Genomic DNA, 26349 nt, shown 5'->3' on the forward strand with positions numbered 1-26349 from the left:
AGTTTCTTACAAAAAAAAAAAACCAAACAAACAAAAAAAATGAAAATCAAATTAAAAAAAACAACAATAACAAAAAAATCAAGCAGGAGCAAATGGGCTTGAGGCACAGGGTAGGCCGGAGGCAAGCTGGGGAGGTCGAGGCGCTCAGTCGCCCTTCTGCTTGGGAGCTTGCACAGTCCCGTTGGCCAGAGCAGTGGGGGTGCCTGGGGATGAGGCATGTGGTTTCTGGGAGGGGCGCAGGTAGGTGCTGAAGAGCTTCCCGTGGAGCGGATCGTGGAGGGAGAAGTCCTGGAACTGACCTGAACGGGTAAGAAAGAGTGAGAAGGGCAAAGGTGGAAAGGTAAAACCATCCAGGAAGGAGAGGAAGAGGGAGGCCAGCTCGTTTTGGGAATTGGTATGTCTTGTCCCTCTCCTTTCTGCTTCACTTCTCAAGTCCCAGCTTATGTCTTCTCTGCCTTCCCAGCCTCACCTCTTGTACGAGGATCCCCAGCACCCTCTCCCAGCCTGTGCTGATGATGGCCCGAGCCGTCCTGGCAGAGGAGGCAGTGACTCACAGAGGGAGAGGCCCTGGTGGGGTCCCCCCTGGCACAGCTCAGCATGCAAAGTCGCAGCAGCAGGGCGGGGTGACCCTAGCAGCAGGTGCAGGATGGTGCTGAAGCCGTCTTGGTACAGCAGGCGGTCGGGTGCTTCTACTTGCTCCTCGGCAAAGAGCTGGGACAGAAAGGGACAGCAAGTCAAGCACTGTCCTCAGGCCATAGCCCCACACCGCCCTGCAGGTCTGCCTGACAGGCTCCCCCGTCTCCCCTGCCACCCTCACCCTGGCCCGTTCTGCAGAACTGTAAACTTCACAGCTGTTGCCCTTGCCCTGTTCCCAGCAAGGCTGCGACACAGAGGCACTGGGGCTCTGTAGGTGAGACAGGGAGGCACTGCGGTGCATAGCCAGCACCTACTATCTAGAAGGTACTGGGAGCAGCAGTGCATACAGGCCTTTGGGTGGGGTAGGCATGGCCACCACACGTCCCTCCACCTTCCTGATACCTCAAAGGCCAGGCGAGTCAGCTCCTCCAGGCTCCTGCCCCCATCCAGAGCTGCCAGTGCCAAGGCCACATCTCTAAAGTCCACCAAACCCTTGGCATCCTAGATGGTGAAAGAGAAACCAGGGCAGTATGAGGACCAACCCTGTGTCCTCCCTCTTGCCCTGGGTTTTGGCTCCTCCCTCTTCTCAGCAGGAACAGGGATGATGATCTTCTGTCTGCTTCCCTCAAAACCCGAAGCCCTAAACTCACCAGGATTCCCAGCATTTCTCTTGGTCATGCTCAAGCCACCCCCAAGTCACCTGGTGACAAAACTCTCCTCTAGGGAATCTCCTACGAACGTGAGGGAATCCCTCAGGAATGCTGAAGTTACCACCAAGTTTCTGACATATGCTAAGCTGGAATAACTGGTTCTCTTCTGACTCAGCCAATGCTGGAGAACTGGTCTGACAGACTGACAGGGGGCCACCGGCATAAAAAACCCCAAGGAGGATGCTGCCCCAGCGGAGCCATGCTATTCAGCTATGCTAGAGACTAAGCAGAGAAGCTCCTTTCAGGGAAAGTCTGCCCCAGTCTAAGCAATCAACACACCTGGGTCACTCTGTCCCTCTCTAGAGGGTGTTGAGAGCCACAGTTTGCACCAAAAAGAGCTCTTTGGGGCCAGTGGTGGCTGTTTGCAAACCTTAAGAATCTTTTGGAATTATTATAATTCAACAGGAAAACCTAGTTAAGTCCCAGGAAATATACAGAGTGCCAAAATTCTTGAGATAGTTCAGGAATCCCCTAAGCAGCCACGGGCTATCTTTAAAAAGTATCGCTGAGATCTGAGGCTCCCACTCGTCTCTGTCTAACCTGTCCCATGTTGTCTCCTCCATAGGTCACCTTCCCATCCAACCTTCATGACTCTTCCCTGAAACTCACACAGGTACCCCACAAGGTCATCTGGTCCTCCATCTTGGCCAATCCCTAAAGTGGCTTAAAAAACTTATGGACCTCACTGACCGATTAGTTCTCCACTGCTCCTTTCCACAATGATTAAAACATTGTTCCTCAATGCACTGGATACTCTATAAAAAACGAATCCCCCAGCAGACCTCAGGAGATGGCCATCCAACAGTGCAGATTCCAAACTGGCCACCCATGGGGCCAACTGGATAGTGTCCTGAAGTCCTGAGCACATCAGCCTGGAGGGCAGTGCCCAGGCTCTGGCCTCTGTGTCCCAGCTCCTTTACCTGCTGAAAGTAGCTAAAGGCTCCAGCCACCGTCTGGGGGTCAGAGAGCTGTAGCTGCCTGGCAAACTCCTCCTGGCTGATCATTCGACTCCGGCCTGGCTCTGCCCCAGCGTCCACATGGCCAGGGGACAGCCTACAACAGAATTGTTGAAGGCAGACAGCTTACTCAGCTTCTTCCTGGACACACGACCTTGGCCGCAGCTCTCCCACCACAGACATATTTGGTGTTTTTCTAAGATGTACTCTCACTCACAGTCCCTTGAGAGCCATTCCTCCTTTCCTCACTGGGGTTATTAAATATCTTTCCCTTACTTTTTACCAATTCTTTTACTCCATTATCTTAAAAAAAATTCTTCTACCTTCCCTCTTATTTATTATTATTTTTTAAAAGATTTTCCTTCCTTGGGCGCCTGGGTGGCCCTTTTGGTTGAGCATCTGATTCTTGATTTTGGCTCAGGTCATGATCTCATGGTTGTGGGAATGAGCCCCGAGTCAGGCTGAGTGTGGAGCCTGCTTGGGATTCTCTCTCTCTCTCACTCTCAAAATAAATAAATAAACAAAACAAAACAAAACAAAACAAAACAAAACTTTCCTTCCTTCTTCCCATTTCTCCCTCTTCTTTTTTTTTCTATGTATAAGTGACACTGACCATACTCTTATGTTCAAGGTCACTTACCCAGCCTTCCGAAGCACCTTTCCCAGTTCCCAGAGCTGTGGCTCCAGTGCTACCTTCAGCCGGCCCACCACGATCACAGGCAAGCTCCCTACAAACTCACACTCAGTGGCTGGAATGCCCAGGGCCCTAGAGGATGAAGAGTGATGGAATGGAGGGGGAGCAAGGAAGAAGACTCTTCTGAGGGGTCACTACCGAGTCTGGGCTGCTGAACAGGGAGAGGAGACCAGGCCCCTTTAACCGCCCCCCACCCCAAGTATCAACCGTTCAGAGTCCATCCCACTGCCCACTCCCCTATCTTTGCCTTGGAACCTCAGCCCTCCACCCCTCTTGTGGTTCCTATGCCCTGTGTATCTGCTCCAGGAAATATTTTGTGGTAACTCACTGTGCCATAACCCTCTGGACATTGTTGGCATAGAGGGTAGGGTTCCTGCTCTCCTCTGGGCTGGGGTGGTACACAGGGAGGAACTGAAACACACCACATACACACACACATCAGGACTTCAAAGCTATGGGTGACCACTCCCACTCTCATCCCCTTCGGCCGATGCCCATTCCCCTATCCCACCCATGGTGGTAGTAGGGGGGGTAGGGGATGTCATACCTCCACGTCCACGATGCTGCAGGGCTGAGAGGCTGTGAGCCAGAGGACTTTAAGTCTAAGAGAAGAGAGACCTCAGATGCTCACCAATCTCTAACTAGGGGTCTTCCCACCCTGAGGAGGGGAGTGGGAAAGTTCTGCCTATTCATATAAAAACAGACTCCTAACCACATAGTCAGATGGATGAATATGCAGTAGGGAGACAGAGGAAAGGGCCAGAAGGTGGTAGGGAAAGAGAGAGCGAGCGCCAGCAGGCATATGCCTGAGGAAGAGCTGCTGGAAGAGGTGTGAGTGACTGCACAAAAGGTGAGGCACACCTGCTGGTTTTCAGGAAGGGATGGCTGATGGAGAAGATCACTTAGAAACATGGGACAGGAAGTTAAAAGGAGCTGTAATCACAGCAGGAATGATTAGGTGGGATGGCTGAAAGCACTTCCAGGTTATACCTGGAGATCAGAACAAAACAGGGAAATGGGCACGCCCTTCTCTAGAGTTCTCTCAATCTGAGAATGAAGAAGGTCCATTGGCCTTGTCTGGAGATTGGAAGGCGGGCCAGGAATTCTCTGATGGGCCCTGCTCCCCACCCTCACCCCAGGAACCAACACCAAGACTTACACTCCAGGGCCCCTCCATGCCCAGCTGGTGGTGTCCTACAGGAGAAGCAGAGGTGAGGGGAGAAAGGCATTCCTTTTCTTCCCTGGGAGCTGGCCCATTCTCTTTGGGCAGAGGCCCCGCCCCAGCCCCACATGCACATCCCACCATGACACTCGGAAGTTTTCACTGATTCCCATTTAGGGTGGATTTGTGCACCCCACCCTCCATTCTTAGACTCAGACTCACCAGACTGTTGGGGTATCGGATGAGGACAGGTTGCACAGGAACCCCTGCGATGAAGGCTCCTGAATCCCATTTCCACCCCCCACCCCCCCAGGCAGAGGTTAGTTCATTCAGATAGCTAGAAGGCATGAAGTGTTGGGGTCTGGGACAGGTCTGAAATAACACCTGGCCTTGCTCCATTTCATTGATAAGTTTCTTTCTGACTCCTGGAGACTTTTCAGGGTTAGCTAGGAAGTCTCCCATCTCTCTTCCCTGCCATCCCACTCCACTTCTTGGGTTGGTCCAGACTCTCTAAATCTGGGGCTCCTTTTTTCCTACCACCCTATCACCCACTATCATTTATTCACCTGGTTTGAATTTAAGCAAAGCCTTCTTGTTGGAACAGGTGCCCTCAGGAAAGAATAGTACCTGGGGGAAAAAAACAAGGGATCAGAATGAGGAGGGGTAGCTTGAAGGGGCGAGAGGAGAGAGAAGTCTCTTTGGGAGTATATAAAAGGCCAGAAGCTCTTCAGACCCTTACCCACCTGGGGCCACTTGCCTCCTGAGGTAGCCCGCCTTCGGACCTCCTCCACTACTCTGCGCCGAGAAGCCGGGTCGTGCCGGGATACTAGGATGGCTTGGTTGAAGCGAAGAAGGGCTGGGATCCAGACAGGATACAAGGAATCATTTGGTTCCTTCCCAGGGGCATTTACACCTGTACCCTCCACTCCCTCAACAGTATGGAGATGCTTCTCAGTTGTCTCTTTGCCACAGGGACACTCCTTTTATTGCATATTGTCCTTAGGGAACTGATCAGAGATCCCTCCAACCCTCTAAGCACCAGCCCTCAGCATCTAAGAGGTTGGTTCACAAAAGGTGTCCATTTGAATCTCATTGGCTTTTATTGTATATTGTCCTTAGGGAACTGATCAGAGATCCCTCCAACCCTCTAAGCACCAGCCCTCAGCATCTAAGAGGTTGGTTCACAAAAGGTGTCCATATGAATCTCATTGGCCAGCATCAGTCCGTATCCCTTCTAACTTCTCCCTTCCCCCTGGAGGCCAGTTCTCTCCACAGCATCTCTGATTCTTGCCTTTTTTGCTCAGAGTGGTCATCTCTCCCCTTTACCCCTCTTATTAAACTCTCTCACCTCCAATGACAGGCACAGAAAGGTTCTCAGCACGGGACACAACCTTGGGCAGGTCACAGGGCAGCAGGACAATGGGGTCGAAGAAAGTAGAGTGGGGAGCGGCAACAAGGACGGGGGCTTGAAGGCGAGAGGCCCGCTGGCCCCGAACTCGAATTCGAAGGAAGCCCAGCAGGAAAAAGAGCAGGCGGCTGAGACCCAGCACCCCATTGTGGCACACGGTCCTGTGGGGCAAGGCTGGCCATGAGCAGCGGCAGTGATTCCGTCCCTTCCCTCACTCTCTCCCAGGCTTGGGCACCCAGAAAAGCAGCTGCCCTTCTTTTGTCCTCTATCCTCTGCCAAGGGCTGAAGTCTGCCTCCTCTGGGACACATCAGGGTGCCTCACTTAGAGCTGCGGTCCTGGGGACCAGGTGTGAGCCTGGCTGACTCATCTTGCCTACCTAAGATGGGTAGCAGAGCTTCAGAACCCTCCCTCCTTTTCTTCTCAAAGAGGGAGCAGAATGGGTAACAGGGAAGAGAAGTGAGAAGTAGGGTCTCTGGGGGCTGATGCTCCACTTACTTCCGCCATCCTGTAATTGGTTCCTGAAGCTGCTCCTCGGTGAGACCAGCTACTTGCAGCCAGGCAAAGGGCCAGAGGAGAAAGAGGACGATAAAGGCTAGAAGCACTCGGATGGGGGCCAGCAGTGCCCCCAGGAGGCAGAACTGCAAAGGGTGGGAGAGAATGCCACTTCAGGACTGGGAGACTCGCTCCCCACTGCTTCCCTTCTCCCACAAGGATGGAATAGAGAGCTGTCACCGCCTGCAGATCAGGAGACAGGTGGTGTGGGAACAGAAGATGGATTGGAATCCAAGATGAGATGAAGATACCAGTAAGGGGCAAAAGGGTAACAGATAGGATTAAGGGCCTCATTAATAGGATCGGACCTAAATGTTTTATATCTTTCGGTTGGTCCCCACCCTACCTAAAAGTCATAAAATGCACCTGGCACTTGGTAAGGCTGTTAAGAGCATTTAATGATAACCCCTATGGAAGGGCCCAGCACAGTGCTTGATGTAGCGTAGGCTGGAGACAGTCCCTCCCCCCCACGTCGCATTCCATAAATAGCTACTCTGTCCAACAGAAGCCAGGTGCACAGTTCTTTCTACTTTGGCCCTGGGAGGTGTAGAGTTGGAACACACAGAGGTCCATTTTTTAGGCCCAGGCCAGACTACTGCAACTCACCAGCACTCCCCCAGGGCTGGAGGATGGGGGAAACAAGAGCTTGGCCCTATTCCGCAGGGTAGGGGTTGCCAGGAGCCAGGGTGACTCCTTGGGCTGCCCTAGGGAGAGCGCAGGTAAACAAACCGAGCCCCAGGAGCCAGCCTTGGGGCGGTGAGGGCAGCAGAAACCTTGGACACTCCCTTCCCACACCCTTCCCCAGTTCCCCCTAGGCTGGTGCGGCCCTCCACTTCCTGTAGCCTGCCCCTTTCGAAGCCGCCCTACCCCCCACCAGGAGGTGCTGCAGTGCAGGGGTGGGGGGAGTGGGAAAGGGGGGGGGGGTGTTGGATGGCCAAAGGGGCGCAGGCTCTGGGTCTAGAAACCTCTTCCCTCTAATTCCGAGCCTCCGAGAAGCACTCAGTACGCCCCCACCCCCACCGCCGGCTTTCCGTAGCCGCCACCTCCATCCTAGTTCATCGGCCTCCGCAGGATGTAAACCGCATTCCCAGTATCTTCCGTCTCCCCTTCCCCCGGGTCCTCTGCAGTTCTCCGTCCTCGCCCTGTCCATTCTTCCACACCTTCGAGCTATCCATCGCCCCATCCCGCGCCCTCTCCAAGGACTCCTCGCCCATCCACTGCCGCCCCCACGTGTGCTCCCCCGAACTCCCGCCCCCCACGCTTCTCACCCACCTCTTTTCTGGATCCCCATCCCCATCTTTTCCTGGGCTTTAAACAACCTCCTTTTCCTACCTCCACGAGTCCTCCCGACGCCCACCGCTCACACTTTACCTTAACCCTCTGGAGGCGGGAGAGATGTAACTCATGCACGAAGGGGTTGGGGGGCGTCGGGGGTCCCGGGGTAGGGTCGAGGGGGGCCCAGTCCCCCGGACTTCCCTGGCTCATAGCGGCGGGAGAAAAGTGGGAACGAGGGCTCCCCGGCCCCGACCCCGGGCCCCGCTCTGCAGAGCAGCAGCTGCGGCTGCAGCGCTCCCACCGGGGCCCCGCCTGGTGCCGGGCGCCGAGGGGCGGGGAGCAGGCGGCGCGGCCCGGCCCGCGTTGTCAGGGAGCCGGCGGAGGGGCGGGGCTTCCAGCTCCCCGGCGCCCGGGCTCCTCGGCGCCCGCCGCAGCCCCTCCGGCCATTGTTCCGCGGCGGCCGGATGCTGGGGTATGCTGACCCCCGGCCTGGCCTCCGGGCGTTCCTCTCGGAACACGGGGCCACCGCCACCTCCTCGCAGGCCTCCGGCTCGGAGAGGGCTTGGGATCGCGAGATGGGCGCGGAGCTGACAGCGTCCTCCGACCCCGCCCGGGAGTCGAGGTCACCCTCCGAGCGCAGATCGGGGCCCTCGGGCGGCTAGGAATGGAGGAACTGTGTGCGGTGCGCCGAGGCCCGCAGCTCGGGGGCGGGTGGGGCCCCGCTCTCCCCGCGGGCTCGCTGGCGGACCACCTTCCCTGCCTGGTGGTGGCGACGCCATCGCGGGAGGACTTGAGGCGCCCGTGCCCTCTGGCGGCTGCGTTGTGCCTCACACCTCTCCGCACCCGCGTCCTGCCTGCGCTAAGCGGGGCCTCCTGTTCCGCGGGGTGGACCCCTTGTGTCCACCAGACGCCCGCGAGCTCTTAAAAGGCTGGCCCGTGTGCTTCCCGTGAGTCCGCAAGGCCCGGCTGGGGAGGGGCAGTAGGAACCGGGAAGGCTGGACGACCCCAGCAGCAGCTTTCTTTTTCCATCCTTGTCTCTTTTTCTCCGTTTGCCCCCCTTCTGCCTCTCTGCCCTTAACGCCCAAGCCCCAGATCATCCTAGAAAACTCAATGGTGAGATCAGAAAATGGGGTGGACTTTGAGATCCACAGCGAGTAACAAAATCAGAGTGGTAATACGATAAAAAGGGAAAGGGGACCTCCCTGCTTGTGGAAAGAAGCAGCCTTGGGTTCAGCTTGTTTTCTCCCTTCTGCATTCCTATCAGTCACCATTTCCTGAGGGCAATGGGGACAAGTGGCAGGTCATTGAACACCATTAATCTTTCATTGGAAGGGGGACCAGGCAAAAGCCAGAAGACTACTGTCTAGATCCCCTTCTCTCCCTCCTTGCCCCATAATTTACTCACTTAATTTCTACCTGTATTCTTCAGAGCGTCACCATTCTCAGGGAAACAAAGGGATATTCTAGTCAAGATTTATTTCTTAAACGTTCTTAAGATTGAATAGCTCACTTTTACCTATTAAAAAAATTTAAAAACCGTTTTCAGATTTATCGAGATGACACTGACATCAGTGTTTAAGGTGTACAATGTGATTGATGTGGGGAAACAAAGGCAAAGAAATGCAGATAAATTTCCTTCTAACCTGCACCCCATTGACAAATACTTGAGACAAGGAGAGTAAGACATTCTTCCAGGAACTCCCTACTGTCTTAAAATTAATGCTTTGTTAGAGCGGAAAACAACCTTAACTTGACAATAGCTAGGCTTCCAGGATGCTCTGAGCCTTCTTCAGCATGGTGAAAATCCCTTTGGAAAGTTCCCCTTACCTTTACCTCCCCCAACTCCCAAGTATATAATCAGTAACCCCTCACAATCCCAGTGCAGCTCTTCAGTCTACAGTCCTGTCCCCTGCTTTAATAAAGCCACCTTCGTGCATGAAGATGTCTAAAAATTTACTTTTTTTTTTTTTTTTTTTAGAGAGAGAGAGAGAGAAGGAGGGGGAGGGGCAGAGGGAGAAGGAGAGAGAAAATCTCAAGCAGGCTCCCTGGCCAGTGCAGAGTCAGAGCCTGACATGGGGCTTCATCCCTTTATGGTGAGACCATGACCTGAGCCAAAATCAAGAGTTGGATGCTTAACAGGCTAAGCCACCCAGGTGCCCATAAGAATTATTCTTGGCTGTTGGCTCTGCACCTCAACATTTCCACATCGCGATGATAAGATACAGGTGTATCTTCTACCTCCTATTTAAGGGAGAGCAGGTTTCTATATATCTTGTGTTTTCCAGAATAGTTAAAATATTTTTGCAATTTCTTGTTCTTCAATTCAGGCAATTCATTAAATGTATAGTTACATATAATTTACTTTTTATGCCTTTAATATTTTATCATAAATTATCTGTAACCATACCAGAAGGAGTTATGAAGCTTGGGACACAGACCTATATAGCAATAATAATTGTATGCAAATTACTATGTCATTAAATTGTACATATAATCAGTGATGTGCAAAGTTTTGATACGAATTTCTTTTTTTTTTTTTAATGTTTATTTCTGAGAGAGAGAGAGAGAGAGAGAGAGAGACAGAGCATGAGCAGGGGAGGGGCAGAGAGAGAGGGAGACACAGAATCCGAAGCAGGTTCCAGGCTCTGAGTTGTCAACACAGAGCCCGATGCAGGGCTTGAACCCATGAACTGTGAGATCATGACCTGAGCCAAAGTCACATACTCAACTAACTGAGCCACCCAGGCGCCCTGATACTAATTTCTAATTCTATGGAATTGATGGAAAACCCTTAGGCAATGGGTCTGGTGTGGATATCTCTTCTCTCATCATTTGTTTTGTTCACCTTGTATGTCTCTTGCAATGTTCTTGCTCCTTGCTGCTCTCCGACATGTTATTACTTCATTGTCTCTGATTTCTTATCACTGATTGCAGAGCAATCTCAGTGTTTGTGGACATTTCATACTTCTGTCCTTTTTTTGTAAACTCTTTGATTAAAGGGTTGTAGTGGACATGTTAGTCTTTTCTCCCCATTTCTCCTAGTCCTTTTCACCCAGTCAGTGACTGATTTGGAATGGGCATGTGGCTGTGGACAATGAGACAGGAATGAAAATCTGAGGAGCTTCTGGGAAGTTTCCTTACTCTTTCTGAAAATGCCTTACAAATTAACACTCTTTTTTTATCCTCTGGATGTTTCTGAATGTGACACCTATATGACTACTGGAGCCATCTTGCAACTATCTGAAGATCAAACATCACTTAGGGTAACACAGTGGTGGGATGCAAAGAATCTGGATCTTTGATGACAGAATGCAGCCTCTGAACAAACCAAATTGAAGTCTGAAGTACTTCTGGACTTCCTGTTATATGAGAAAATAAATTTCTTTGCTCATTAAGCCAGTTGAAGTCAGAGATTCTGCTGTGTACAAAAAACTGCTGTTACTGGTTTTCTGTTGCTGTATAACACATTGCCTTAAAATTAGCAGCTTATAACAGCCTCTGTTGTCACAGTTTATCCAGGTCAGAAGTCAGAATTTCCAAATGAATGGGAATAGCTACTGAGTCCCCTTAGCTAGGTCCTCTGCTTTGGGTCTCACAAGGCTGAAGTCAACGAGTTGCAAGGGCCATGTTCTCTTCTGGTGGCTTGACTAGGCAAAGATCTGCTTCCAAGCCCCCTCAGTTGTTGGCAGAATTCATTTCCTTGAGGCTGGAGAATTTATGGTAATTTGATTTTTACTGCCAGCACCAGAGAGAGCCTAACTTCCAGACTCTCTTTTACAGGGCTCAGTTGATTGGGTCAGGCCCATCCAGGATGATACTACTTTTGATTAACTCGAAGTCAACTAATTAGGGACCAGGCATGTGGCTACATATATATAATGTGAGTTGTATTATTTATTAATACAGATAACATTTGCAGATATTTGCAGGTATTTGCAAATACATATGCTTGCAGATAACATTTGGCGTTTGTGTTGATTTCTCAATCCCTTGGAATTACTTCATGCATAGTATACTTAGCATATTTGACCCTTGGGTGGGGACTTCATGCCAAAGAACTTGTGGTCTTTCTCTCTGACATGTGAGGGCACAGTGAGAAGGCTGACATCTGCAAGCCAGGAAGAAAGCCCTCACTGTAAACGGACCATGATCTCAGACTTCCAGCCTTCAAAGCTGTGAGAAAATAAATTTCTGTTTTTCAAGCCACCCATGGTATTTTGTCAGCTGACTGAGACACTATCACTATGCTATCATTGTTTAGGTCAAATCTGTTTAAATGTAGAAATACAGAGTACCACAGAGGCCAGAGATATGAAGGGTGCCTGAAGTAGTCTGGAATGATTCTGGACCTTTGCAAACTTTCTAAATGGCGGGTAAAAGCTACTGAATCTGCTTGTGTCTGGGGGCAATTGTACAACTGAGAGTCCTTTGAGTTAAATTCCATGCAGATTACAATGTTTATTAAAGGCAAGTAATAAAAATGTCCAACTTGAAGCTTAAATAAATATTACCAAAACTCGAAAGTAACCACAGCAATTGTTTAAAACTTGGATTCATTGGATATTTTTTTTGGAGGAGTATTTCATCACTGGCATTGTTCAGAATTGCTGATGCATTGTGATAGTGAAACGCTGACTGATTTCGAGGCACTTTTAGTGCCCTGCACCTGGCTGGGGCTGACCCCATCATTAACTTGCACTTGGTACCCTGCTGACTCCATGATCTGTTAGGTGCTTGTTTCATAGGTTGGAAACCACTGGTCTAGCTTGGGAGACCAGGAAGATTTGGGGTTGACATATTTATTGGGAGGCACCATCCAGATCCAGGCATTGTCTAGTGGGCTTTTAAAAATGTGGATTTGGAGCTCAGGGATGGAGATAAAGATTTTGGAGAAGTCTGTGCATGTGGTAGAGAAATCAAAATCAGGAGTGTGTTTCCTATATACTTTTGGGATGTATTTCTATTTGTTTCAGAGGTGCCTTAAATCAGGAGGGAATTCTCCTGACAAACCATCATGTCTGCTTTCAATTTAATGAAAAAATGTTTATTGATAATCCCTTTATACCAGACACCATACGAGGTGCTGGAAACACACACACACACACACACACACACAGAGGCATTGACGCGCACATGTGTGCATGCACACACACACAAGGTGAGTTGGGCACAGTCTCTATTATGGTTGTGGAACTTGAATTCCACCTTCTTCATTCCATCTTATTCTTGAGTCAGGACCATTGGTCCATTTTATCAAATCTCAATAGGCAAGGAGCTCATTTAATACCAAGCCAGATTCTTTTTTTGGGAGCCGAGAGACCAGACTTCTCCTTGGTAGGGATAGCACAGTTTTTACGCCTTCATTCTAGGTTCACCCAGGATGTCCTTGGGGGAATTAGAGATTGGGGGGGGGGGGAAATCACAGTTAAACTTCAGCATATTCAAAAATACTCAAGATAAGATTGAGATGAGAAAAAAAGTTTTGTTTGCTTTTTTTTAAAGTTTATGTTGAGAGAGACTGAGAGCCAGGGAGGGACAGAGAGAGGGAGAGAAAGAATCCCAAGCAGGTTCCACACTGTCAGTGCAGAGCCTGACGTGAGGCATTTGACTCATGAACCACGAGATCATGACCTGAGCCAAAACCAAGAGTAGGAAGCTAAAACCAACTGGGTCACCCAGACTCCCTGAGAAAAAAAAAGGGGGGGGGGGGAGTTTACTGCATAAGGGCACGTGTGAGCAAAGGGAAAAGGCAATTTCATCTCTGTGGCCCTGAGCATACCATAGTGCTGAATACACCTAAGTTTAATAAGTATTTTCTGGTGTTGGAGAGTCTCAGATTTAAAAAAAAAGCTCACACAATAGCTGATACAGATCTCAGATGTCCTCTTTTCCTCTGTGAGTCCCTCACATCTAGGGGCCTGGAATAATGGCTATTGATCACTGTATCTGAGCGACTGCTCTGAGATCTGCATTCACAGTGCACTTCACAGAATGGTAGGCTGCTAAATAAAAGAATGTCTTTGGTATTTACAAAGACAACACTACTGTCTGAGCTATCTTTTACAGCTTGGGTATTAGATTTGTGCTGATCCTTCTTAGGAATAATGGTAGGGATCTGAGTTGCCAGAGTGAGATCAGCACAGAATAAACAGCCTTGAATTTGGCACCACAATATAGTTTATGGGACTGTTGTTCAGTAAGTCCTTTGCTTGGGACACACGCCCACCCACTGTTCCCATATCCCCTGTCTAAATTTTAGTTTCTCTGCAGTCATTCCCTCCTCCCTCTTTGTCCTGAGCCTTCCTCCTTTCTGGGGGCAACCAAAGAGTTCTGCTTCCTGCCTTTTTCTGTTCCTCTCAGAAATTCCATTTAAGTTCTGATGAAAGATCCAAGAACAAGCAATGAAGTGTGGGAGAGAACTAGCTTAGGGACTGTGTGTGGAGGCAGGGAGGCGTGGGGGTGCAAAGAGGCAAAGCAGAGCATGTGTTCAGGTATTAGTCATGTCCACAGGGCCTCACACAGTGCCTGGGGCTTTGTCATTGTTGGCTAAATGCAAAGTCACACTTACTGCGTTTTCATGCCATATTTCACAAATTCGCTTTTGGGCTCACAATCAGAACACACAGAATAGGGTCTAAACAAGATAAAAGAATCAGAACCAGGGAAAAGATAAGTGAGATTAACAAGATACGATATTCATTTCCTCTTGTCAGTTTTAAAACAGACTTTATTGAGGTGTATTTTACACTGTAATTTTTTTCTTATCTTTTTATTTTGAAACAATTATCAAGTCACTTGAAGTTTCAAAAACATTACAGAGAAGTCCACATACCCTTCTCTCAGTTTCCCCCAGGGGTTACAACTTATGTGACTAGAGTACAATATCAAAATTAGGGAATTGGCATTGATAGAATGTGTGTGTGTAGTTCTATGCCATTATATCCCATGTGTACATTGGGGTAGCAGTCACAACAATCAAGATGCAGAACTACTCTGTCATCACAAAGATCTCTGTTGTTTACTTTTGTCCCTTTTTTTTTTTTTTTTTTTAATTTTAGAATGAGAGAGAGACAGACAATCTTAAGCAGTTTCTATGCTCACTGTGGAGCCTGACGTGGGCCTCCCACGGCCCTGGGATCATGACCCGAGCTGAAATCAAGAGTCAGACACTCAACCCACTGGGCCACCCAGCTGCCCCTCCCTTCTGTTACTTCTCTAGAGTTACACCTACCCCTCTCCTCCCCACCATCTCTCATTCTTGGCAACCACTAATCTGTTTTCCATCACTGCAATTTTGTCACACTGAGAATGTTATATAAGTGGAATCCTACAGCATGTGACTTTTTTAAAAAAACTTTTCAGATTCACATTTTTTACTTAGCATAGTGCTCTTGTGATCCATCCAAGTTATGTGTTTCACTATTTCATTCCTATTTATTGCTGATTAGTATCCTTGCAGTGGAAGTAGCACAGTTTATTGTACCATTCACCTATTGAGGGACATTTTGGGTGTTTCCAGCCTTTGGGTATTACAAATAAAGCTGCAATGACCATTCATGTACAGATTTTTGTGTAGAAGTCAAATTTCACTTCTCTGGCATAAATGCCTAGGAGTGTGATTGCTGGGTTGTATGGTAATTGCATGTTTAGTTTTTTAAGAAACTGGCAAACTATGGCCACCCATTTTACAGTTATACAAACAACGTATGGGAGATTCAGATATCCCACATTCTGAATAGCATTTGGTGTTGTCACTACTTTAAAATTTTTAGCTCTTTTAATAGGTGTGTGATTACATCTCATTTTGGTTTTAATTTGCATTCCTATAGTGGCTAATGATGCTGAACATCATTTTTGTCATTGGTTTTTAATCTTTCTTCAAAGACTTCTTCTTAACCATGGTACCAACTGAGACCACATGTTAGTGTTCATGTTTGGTCCTAATTAATATCCTTCCTCCTTTTACTCTCTGTGGGAGGGTGCTTGTTTTTTTGTAAAAGTCTCTGTGTTCCCCTGTGCTCTAGCATTACCCAGGGTGAACACTAATAAGGCTGTACAGGGCAAAGTGTTTTGTTTAAAACATTTTTTTTTTTTAACATTTATTTATTATTGAGAGACAGAGAGACACAGAGCATGAGCATGGGAGGGGCAGAGAGAGAGGGAGACACAGAATCCAAAGCAGGCTCCAGGCTCTGAGCTGTCAGCACAGAGCCCGACGCGGGGCTTGAACCCACAAACTGCAAGATCATGACTTGAGCCGAAGTCATGACGCGCAACCGACTGAGCCACCCAGGTGCCCCAGGACAAAGTGTTTTTTTTTTTTTTTTTTTTTTTTTTAAAGCCCTGGGTTTGGAGATGTTGTCTGTAGGTGACAAAAATGCTACAGTAAAGTCATTTGTTCATGTTCTGAATACATTATCTGTAGGAATGTTTTTACTCTATAACTGAATATCTAGGGCATAAATTGGCCTTGGTCAGAAACTTTGTCATATAATACTTAGGAGTCAGGCTCTAGAATCAAACCAATATAGATTTTATTTATTTTATTTAATTAAAATTTTTTTAATTTAAAAATTTTATTTATTTATTTATTTAGAGAGCAAGCAAGACTGGGAGGGGCAGAGAGAGAGAGGGAGAGAGAATCCCAAGCAGGCACCATGCTGTCAGTGCAAAGCCCAATGCAGGGCTTGATCTCACAAACTGTGAGATCATGATCTGAGCCAAAACAAAGATCAGGATGCTTAACTGACTGAGCCACCCAGATGCTCCAAACCAGTGTAGATTTTAATTCCTGGTTTTGCTACCTCTGAACTTTGTAATCTTGGACAAGTTATTTAAACTACCTAAGCATTAGTTTTCTCTTATACAATATGAGGATAATAATGGCAATTACCTTACAGGGTTTTTATGAAGACCATATGGTTTCAGTTATCCGTTGTTGTGTTATATGTTATCCCAAAGCTTAGTGGTTTCAAATGAGAATTATTTAATACTTCTCATGAGTCTGTGGGTTGACTGGTGCTATAGACTGAATGTTTGTGTTCTTCCCAAAATTCATATGTTGAAGCTCTGAAGCCCAATGTAATGGTGTTAGGAGATGGGGCCTTTGAAAGGTGATTGGGTCATGAGGGTGGAACCTTCAGGAGTGGGATCAATGCCCTCGTAAACGAGGACCCGAAGAGCTCTCTTGCCCACCCCCCCCACCCCACTATGTGAGGACACAGTGAGAAGATGGCTGTCTGGGACCCAGGGAGCAGGTTTCCTCCAGACACCGAAACTGCCAGTGATTTGATCTTGGACTTCCCAGCCTCCAGAACTGTTCCATCACTTTAGCTTTCCTTTTTTTATGACATATTTTTTCTTTCCTAAAAAGTCCAGGCCAATTATCTCTTATTTATTTATTGATTGATTGATTGATTGATTTGAGAGAGAGAGTGAGTGAGAATGAGAGAGAGCCCATGTGCACATACACATGCACACATGTGAGCTGGGGCGTGGCAGAAGGAGAGAGAATCCTAAGCAGGCTCTGGGCACAGTGCCCAGGTGCCCTCAGGCCAATCATCTTATAAAATACTTATTTCTTCATGCTGCCATATCACTGTTTTTCTTTCTCCTGTTTTCCCTATATGCATGACTGGTGGTTTAGAGACCTGGTTAGATTCAGCTTAAACAATTTTGGCAAGAATAAATTATACTTGATGTATTTGATATTGCATTGCCTATGGAAACAATAATGCTAGCTTGTTCTATCTACCACCAGTGAGAGTTAAGGTGGTCAACACCAGATCACTCCACTGAATGGCACATATTTTCACCTTTGCAATTAGTAACAAATCTATGTGGTTTTATATTATTGTTGCATGACAAAACAACTCAAAACTGAGTGGCTTAAAATAATGATTTGTTTAGCTCAAGATTCTGAGGGTTGGCAAATATTTATTTATTTATTATTTAAAAACATTTACATCCAACTTAGTTAGCATATGGTGCAATAATGATTTCCGGAGTATAATCCAGTGATTCATCCCCTACACATAACCCCTAGTGCTCATCCCAGCAAGTGTCCTCCTTAATGTTCCTTGCCCATTTAGCCCATCTCCCCACCCACAACCACTCCAGCAACCCTCAGTATTGTTCTCAGTATTTAAGAGTCTCTTATGTTTTGTCTCCGTCCCTGTTTTTATATTGTTTTTGCTTCCCTTCCTTTATTTTCATCTCTTTTGTATCTTAAATTCCACATATGAGGGAAGTCATATGATATTTGTCTTTCTCTGACTGACTAATTTCACTTAGCATAATACCCTCCAGTTCCAGTCACATAGTTGCAAATGGCAAGATTTCATTCTTTTTGATTGCCGAGTAATATTCCATTGTATATATTTACCACATCTTCTTTATCCATTCATCCATCAATGGACATTGGGCTCTTTCCATACTTTGGCTATTGTTGATAGTGCTGCTATAAACATGGGGGTGCATATGTCCCTTCGAAACATCACATCTGTATCCTGTGGATAAATGCCTAGTAGTGCAATTGCTGGGTAGTAGGGTAGTTCTATTTTTAGTTTTTTGAGGAACCTCCATACTGTTTTCCAGAGTGGCTGCACCAGTTTGCATTCTGAGGGTTGGCAATTTAAGCTGAGTTTACAGGGTGGTTCTGCATTCAGCTGGACTTCCTCATGCATCTGCGGTCAACTGTGGATTGGCTAGGTGGCTTTGCTCCTGAGTGTTGATTCACTGTTGCCTGTGGCACGTTGAATCTCCTCAGCAGGCTAGTCTGGGCTTATTCTCATGATGATAGTAGGGTTCTAAGAGAGCAAGTAGAAGTGAGTGACATCTAGGTTAGGAACTGACACTGTCCCTTCTTCCGTATTCCATAGGTCAAAACAAATCACAAGGCCAGTTGAGATTCATAGGGTAGAGAAAAATAGGCTCCATCTCTTGAGAGGGGAGCTATAAAATCACGTTGTAAGAGACATGGCTAGAGAGGGGAGGAGAATTGAGACCATTATTTACAATCAGACTATCACAGGCATCATGTTTCCTACCAATCTTTCCTGATGATTTTGGCATCCATTGATGATTCCCACCTGCGTCAATTATCCCATTGTGGTGACAAAAGGGTGATTTCTTTTTCTTTTTTTTCTCTCTCTCTTTTTATTTTATTTATTAATTTTTTTAATGTTTATTTATTTTTGAGAGAGAGAGGCAGACTGCAAGCAGGGAAGGGGCAGAGAGAGAGGGAGAGATGGACTCAGAAGCAGGCTCTAGGCTCTGAGCTGTCAGCACAGCCTGATGAGGGGCCCGAACCCATGAACTGTGAGATCATGACCGGAGGCAAAATCAGATGCTTAACCGACTGAGCCAGCCAGGTGTCCCATCTCTCTCTTTTTATTGAAGTATAGTTGGAACACAATGCTACAAAAAGGGTGATTTCTTAATTCAGTCATTTGTCTATATTTCCAGGTAGCATTCATCTGTAAAAAGAAACTTCCTCAACACCAAAAAACAAAAACAAAAACAACAATGGGCAGAGGACCTGAATAAACATTATTTCCAAAGAAGACATACAGATGGCCAACAGACACATGGAGAGATGCTCAACATCAGGGAAATGCAAATCAAAACCATAATGAGATATCACCTCATACCTGTTAGAATGCCTCGTATCAAAAAGGTAAGAGGGGGGCCTGGGTGGCTCAGCTGGTTAAATGACTAACTCTTGATTTTGGCTCAGGTCAGGATCTCATGGTTTGTGGGTTCGAGATCTGTCTTGGGCTCTGCACTGACAGCCAGGAGTCTGCTTGAGATTCTCTCTGTCTACCCCTCCCTTGCTCTCTCTCTCAAAATAAATAAATAAACATTAGCAAAAAAGAAATAACAGGTGTTGGTAAGGATGTGGGAAAAAAAGGAACACTTGTGCACTGCTGGTGGGAATGTACATTGGTGCAGTCGCTGTGGAAAACTGTATGGAGGTTCCTTAAAAAACTAAAAATAGGAATACCATATAATCCAGTACTTTCACTACTGGGTATTTACCCAAAGAAAGTTAAAACACTAATTGGGAAAGGTTTATGTGTCCCTATGTTTATTGCAGCATTATTTACAATAGCCAAGATATGGAAACAACCTAAGTATCCACTGATAGGTGAATGGATAAAGATGTCTCTCTCTCTCTCTGTCTCTCTCTCTGTCTCTCTCTCTGTCTCTCTCTCTGTCTCTCTCTCTCTCTCTCACACACACACACACACATACATATATACACCCCACTGGAATATTATGCAGCTATAAAAAGGATGAGATTATCCTATTTGTGACAACATAGATGGATAGAGAGCATTATACTAAGTAAAATAAGTTAGGCTGATAAAGACAAATACCTTGTGATTTCACTTCTATGTAGAATCTAAAAAAAACAAAAAACAAAAAACAAAAAAAGAAAGAAATGATGAACAAAGAAACAAACAAAAAATAAACAAAAAACAAAAAACCCCCAGATTCTTAAATACAGTGAACAAAATGATGGTTGCTAGAGGGGAGGGATGGGGGAGATGGGCAAAATAGGTGAAGGAGATTGGAAGATACAGGTTTCCAGTCATGGAATGAATAAGTCATGGGAATAAAAGGCACAACATACGAAATATAGTCAATGATATTGTAGTAGTGTTGTGTGTGACAGGTGATAGTTACACTCGTGACCATAGCATAATGTATAAAATTGCTAAATTACTATTGTACACCTAAAATTAATGTAACATTGTGTCAACTATACTCAAATAAAAAGATTTTAAAAAAAGAGTAACTACAACATGCACACACACACACAATCTTCCTTTATTCTTATTTTCTTTTTTATTATAGGCAACATTTTCATAATTGTATAAAAATATATGCTCATAAAAACTCAGTGCAGAAATGTGCAAAATAGGAACAAAAAATCTGCAGTCCTACTTTCTAGAGGGACCCATTATTACAATTTTGTACATATTGCCTCATATATACAAAAATACATATAATATATATAATATATAATATATACATTATGTACATAATATATATTTGCATAACACTTAGATTTCAGATGTTTTTGAAATAGCATAATAAATACCTTACACTAGTAAAAATACTAATATTTGAAAACAGAATGAAGTGGCAAAACACTTTCCCAAAACTTTTCTTCCTCTTATAATCTTAGTTTTCCTTAGAAATATGTATTATAAATCCAGCATGACCAATCACCACTTCCATATCCAGTTAGCCAAATCCTATTTAAATCTTGTCACTGTCCTTGGATTACAGTATATCATCCTGAATTTGGCCTCTAGTTACTACTCAATTTGCTCACTCCTATCATCCCCAACCCATTCTTTCTGCCTCAGTTATGCCAATTTCTTTCAGTTCCTTGAATTCACTACACCCTTCTTGGCTCCTGGTCTCTGAACATCTGGTTGCCTCTCCTGAAGCACTTCCCTCCTCACCAACCCCCCCAGCCCAGTCTATGTCCGACAACAACTTGTTCACGCTTCAGCATCAGCTCAGATAGTACTTTCTCAGAGAAGCCTCTGACTCCCAAACTGGCTTATGTTCTCTGTATTGTGTCCTATAGTGCTTGAGAGTAATTTAATGCTTCTTTTCATTGTCAGACTATAAGTGCCAAGAGGACACAATAACTGTGTCCCCATTGCCCATCATTGGATCCTCAGGGCTGGCATAGCATTTGGCACATTATGGGTACTCAATAAATGGTTACTTAATGAAAAAAAAATGGGTTTTAGAATACTAGAAACCTATCACAATCCTATTTCTAGCCATTCCCTCTGCCCCTTCCTAGCCATTTAGTTCCTAAACACACTGCAGTGGACCCTGTCGGTGCTCTGCCTAGATCCTCTTGGACTCCTTAGTGAAACATTTTTAAATGTTTTTTAATAGCCAGCACCGGCAACTCTCTTAGAAGGACTGTCTTGGGCTATTACAACTGCTTCCCCCCCACCCCCAGCCTTTTATTTTCACAATAAAAACCCTCTCTATATAGTGTATACAAAGGGATGATTCTATATATATATATATATATATATATATATATATATATATATATATATATATACACATTGTGAAATGGCTACTTGATTACCGCAATCAAATCAATTAACATATCCATTATCTCACAAAGTTAGCTTATTTTTTAAAGGATTTTTTTAAAACTTTTTTTTTAACATTTATTTATTTTTGAGACGGAGAGAGACAGAGCTTGAGCAGGGGAGGGTCAAAGAGAGAGGGAGACACAGAATCTGAAACAGGTTCTGGGCTCTGAGCTGTCAGCACAGAGCCCGACGTGGGGCTCGAACTCACTGACTACAAGATCATGACCTGAGCCGAAGTCAGATGCTTAACCGACTGAGCCACCCAGGCACCCCTAAAGGATTTTATTTTAAATAATCTCTACACCCAACATGGGGCTCCAACTCACAATCCTGAGATCAAGAATCACATGCTCTACTGAGCCAGCCAGGCACCCCCAGCTTTTCTTTTTGTAGCAAATTTCAAGTATATAATATAGTACTATTAACTATAGCCACCGTGCTGTACATTATATCCCCAGAACTTATTCATCTTAAAAATTTTTTAACGTTTATTATTTTTTGAGATATGTAGAGAGACAAAGCATGAGTGGGGGAAGGGCAGAGACTGAGACACACACACATACAGAATCTGAAGCAGGCTCCAGGCTCTGAGCTGTGAGCACAGAGCCCAATGCAGGCCTGGAACCCCTGGACCGCAAGATCATGACCTGAGCCGAAGTAGGACGATTAACCGACTAAGCCACCCAGGCACCCCAACTTATTCATCTTATAAATGAAATTTTGTACCCTTGACCAACCTCTTCCCATCTCTCTGGTCTCCAAACCTTAGCAACCACCATTCTATTCTCTGGTTCTATGAATTCAGCTTTTTTAAGTTTCACATATAAGTGAGATTTCACAGCATTTGCCTTTCTGTATCTGGCTTATTTCACTTAGTGTAACTTCTGGGTATACAGCCAAAGGAAATGAGATCAGTATTAGAGCTGCTTTGCTCAGGCAAAGGCCAAAGGAAGTGACTGGGGGTTTACATTCTTCCTCACCAACGCCCCCAGTTCTTAGTCACTGCAGAAGTATGAGAACTCAACTCCTTTGACTCCAGTTGGGAAAGAGTCTAAACTGTGAGCAATCATCTACATTCCAGAAGTCCCCTGCAGGATCTGGCTGGACTTTGCATGAGATTGCACTCTTTCTTGGCTTTCTCCCCGCCTTGTCCAGCTTCCCCTGACTAGTTTTGGGAATATTTCTTTCTTTTCTTTTTCTTTCTCTTTTTTTTTTTTTTTTTTTTTGCAGGAACTCAGGAAATACTGCTCCAGTGAGTCATTTTTTTTTGAAATTTAACTTTCTGAGAAACTGACATATAACATTGTGTTAGTTTTAAATGTACAACATAATTTAATTGTATTTTTAAGCAGTTGAGGTATAATTGGCATATAACATTAGTTTCAGGGGTACAACATCATGATTTGATATTTGTATATATTATGAAATGATCACCATGATAAGCTTAGTTGACATCCATCAACGCACGTAGTTACAAGGTTTTTTTCTTGTGATGAGATCTACTTTTTTTAAAGACCTCTTTTAAGATTTACCCTCTTAGCAATATTCAAATATACACCATGGTATAGTAAACTATAGTCACCATGCTGTACATTATATTCCCAGGACTTATTTTTATTTTTTTAATGTTTATTTATTTATTTTTGAAAGAGAGAGAGAGAGAGAGAGAGAGCAAGAAGCTAGGGGCAGAGAGAAAGGGAGAGAGAGAGTATTCCAAGCAGTGTCACAGTCAGCGCAGAGCCTCTCACGAGGCTCGAACCCATGAACTGAGATCAAGAGTCAAACACTTGTCTGACTGAGCCACCAAGGTGCCTGAAGACTTTTTAATCTTATAACCAGAAGTTTGAACTTTTTGACCACCCTCGCCCATTTTCCCACCCCTCCTTTCCTCTAGCAACCAATAACATGTTGTCTATATCAATGAGTCCTATTTTTTTTTGATATTCCACATATAAATAAGATCATACAGTATTTATTTTTCTGTCAGACTCATTTCACTTAGCAAAATGCCCTTGAAGTCCATCCATGTTGTCAACTAGTGGTAAGATTTCCTCTTTCTCCTTCTCCTTCTTCTTTTTTAAAAATAGGCTCCATGCCCAGCGTGGACCCCAACATGGGGCTTGAACTCACAACTCTACGATCAAGAACTGAGCTGAGATCAAGAGTTGGATGCTCAACTGATGGAGCCATTCAGGTGCCCCCAAATTTTCTTCTTTTTTAATAGCTGAATAATATTCCTGTGTGTGTGTGTGTGTGTGTGTGTGTGTGTGTGTGTCTATATATGTCACATTTTCTTTATTCATTCATCCATCAGTGGACACAGGTTGTTTTCATGTCTTGGATATTGTAAACTGTGCTGCAGTGGACACCAAGTGTGGATATCTTTTTGAGATAGTGATTTCTTTTCCTTCAGATAAGTATCTAGAAGGGGAATTGCTGGATCCTATGATAATTCTGTTTTTAATCTCTTGAGGAAACTTTATACTATTTTCCATAATGATTGCGCTAATTTACACTCCCACCATGAGTGCATAAGAATTCCCTTTACATCCTCGTTAACACTTGGGGAGCATTTTCTCGATAAATCACCTGAATATGAATCTTTATCTCAGTCTGCTGCTATAAATCCTGACCTAAGACTCACAACAAACTTGCTTCTGACTCAGGGCACTTATCTTTGCTTTGACTACCTTCCTTCCTTTACTAGGTCTCTACTTATTTTATTTTATTAAAAATGTTTTTTTATTTTTGAAAGTTTATTTTATTTTTTTAACCTTTATTTGTGTGTGTGTGTGTGTGTGTGTGAGAGAGAGAGAGAGAGAGAGAGAGAGACTGAGAGTGAGTGGGGGAGGGGCAGAGAGAGAGGGAGACACAGAATCCAAAGCAGCCTCCAGGCACTGAGCTGTCAGTACAGAGTCGGATGCGGGGCTGGAACTCGTGAACTGTGAGATCATGACCTGAGCCGAATTCAGATGCTTAACTGACAGAGCCACCCAGGAATTCAGAAAGTTTATTTATTTCGAGAGAGAGAGAGAGAGAGAGAGAGAGACGGGGTGAGTGGGTGGGGGGAGGGGGTCGAGAGAGAGGGGTCGAGAGCGGTCCCAAGCAGGTTCAGCACTGTCAGTGCAGAGCCCAATGCAGGGCTCAAACTCATGAAATGTGAGATCATAACCTGAGCTGAAAGCAAGAGTCAGATGCTTAACCAGTTCAGCCACCCAGGTACCCATCACTAGATCTCTATTTAAATGCTATCCCCTCAAAGAGGCCTGCCTGAACCCCAGATATAAAATAGCACCACTCCTTCCTTCCCATCCTGCCCCTCTTGCCTTCCTTCTGCCCCTCCCCTGCTCACGCGCTCTCTGTCTCTCAGAAATAAACATAAAAAAAAAAAAAAAAAGAATATAGTCTGTATACCATACTTACAGAAAACTGGGGGAAATCCTCCTTTATTATGTCAATCATTCCACAAGCTTTTTAAAAAATGTTTATTTTTGAGAGAGAGAGAGAGAGCGAGAGAGCGAGCGAGCATGTGCCTGCACAGGTCAGGGAGGAGCAAAGAGAAAGGGAGACAGGGGATCCAAAGCAGCCACAGTGTGCTGTCACAGCAGAGCCTGATATGGGGTTTGAGCTCACAAACTGTGAAATCATGACCTAAGCCAAAATGAAGAGTCAGTCACTTAGCCGGCTGAGTCACCCGGGTGCCCCACATTCCACAAACTTTTATTGGGCATCTACTATGTACTCTGCTGTGTGTTGTAGATTCTGGAGATACAACCATGAAAAAAGAAGACTAATCTCTGCTCTCCTGGAGAAGAGAGAGAGAAAGAGAGAGAGGCCATGAATGAGAGGAGACACAGACAAAAACCATAAAAAAATGTATCTGGGGCATCTGGGTGGCTCAGTCGGTTGAGTGTCAGACCGACACTCAGGTCATGATCCCAGGGTGTGGAATTGAATCAGGCTCCATGCTGAGTGTGGTATCTCCTTAGGATTCTCTCTCTCTCCCCCACCCCAACTCTGCCACTCTTCCCCACTCATGCTCTCTCTGTCTCTGAAAACAATTTAATATATATGTGTGTGTGTGTGTGTGTGTGTGTGTGTGTGTGTGTGTGTGATATGTTATATGTTATATATGTGTGTATGTGTGTGTGTGTATATATATATATATATATACATGCACTAAAGAGAAAACAAGTGAAGATGGGGCATAGAGTGCTCAACAGGTTGGGGTGGTGGTGACTGGGGTTATAATCAGGCAAGACCCACTGAGATGGTGACGTTTGAGGAGAGGGAGTTAATGATGTTGTTATCTGGGAGAAGGGCATTCCAAATAGAGGGAAGTGCAGGTGTAAAAGGCTCTGACGAGGGAGGCTACCTGCATGCTGGAGGGGGGCAAGGAGTGCAGCGATGGGGGGAGTAATAGGAAATGTGGTGGGGGAGATCCTGAAAGGTCAGGTCACATAGGGCCTTGCAGGTCATTTAATAGTCTTAAGTTTTACTCTGAGCAGAATCAGAAGCCAATGGACGGTTTTAGGTAGAGAAGAGACATTGTTTGTTCTACTCTTAAAAAAAATTCAGTCCACAACGGGGGTGAGGGTGGAAATAGGCAGGTGCTAAGTACTTTATATTTTAGCTACTTGAACTCTCATGACAAAGAGCTTTTAAAAAAGTTTTTATTTTAAAGTTTATTTATTTATTTTTAGAGAGAGCACAAGTGGGGAAGAGACAGAGAGAGAGGGAGAGAGAAAAATCCCAAGCAACGTGGGGCTTGAATTTTGGAACCTCAAGATCATGATCTGAGCCTTAGTTGGACA

At 45.4% G+C, this 26349-nt stretch overlaps 1 protein-coding gene across 2 annotated transcripts; it reads right to left on the minus strand.

Annotated features, from left to right (window-relative positions):
* Nucleotides 1–57: 57 nt before the first annotated feature.
* Nucleotides 58–7691, minus strand: LPCAT4 (lysophosphatidylcholine acyltransferase 4). Of its 2 annotated transcripts, none has more exons than XM_042942534.1 (14): nucleotides 7491–7691; nucleotides 6063–6205; nucleotides 5507–5727; nucleotides 4902–5014; nucleotides 4725–4785; nucleotides 4381–4424; nucleotides 4156–4190; nucleotides 3544–3598; nucleotides 3325–3407; nucleotides 2943–3068; nucleotides 2267–2399; nucleotides 1039–1137; nucleotides 555–711; nucleotides 58–299 (listed from the first exon to the last, which is right to left on the minus strand). In XM_042942534.1, exons 1-14 carry the CDS (start codon nucleotides 7602–7604, stop codon nucleotides 145–147), a joined length of 1539 nt encoding a protein of 512 aa, XP_042798468.1. In that variant the 5' UTR covers nucleotides 7605–7691; the 3' UTR covers nucleotides 58–144. The 2 variants fall into 2 exon arrangements, with proteins under 2 accessions (XP_042798468.1, XP_042798467.1); XM_042942533.1 differs by having other exon boundaries at nucleotides 4381–4439.
* Nucleotides 7692–26349: the final 18658 nt, after the last annotated feature.

This window comes from Panthera leo, chromosome B3, assembly GCF_018350215.1.
Source record: "Panthera leo isolate Ple1 chromosome B3, P.leo_Ple1_pat1.1, whole genome shotgun sequence".
Classification (NCBI taxonomy): Eukaryota; Metazoa; Chordata; class Mammalia; order Carnivora; family Felidae; genus Panthera; species Panthera leo.

Coding starts and splice junctions, on each gene's coding strand:
- LPCAT4 (XM_042942533.1), bottom strand. CDS start 7,604: ATGAGCCAGGGAAGTCCGGGGGACTGGGCCCCCCTCGACCCTACCCCG. Junction 3,599..4,155: donor GCATGGAGGGGCCCTGGAGT/GTAAGTCTTGGT, acceptor CTCTTCTCTTAG/ACTTAAAGTCCTCTGGCTCA. Junction 3,069..3,324: donor GTCCAGAGGGTTATGGCACA/GTGAGTTACCAC, acceptor TTCATCCTCTAG/GGCCCTGGGCATTCCAGCCA.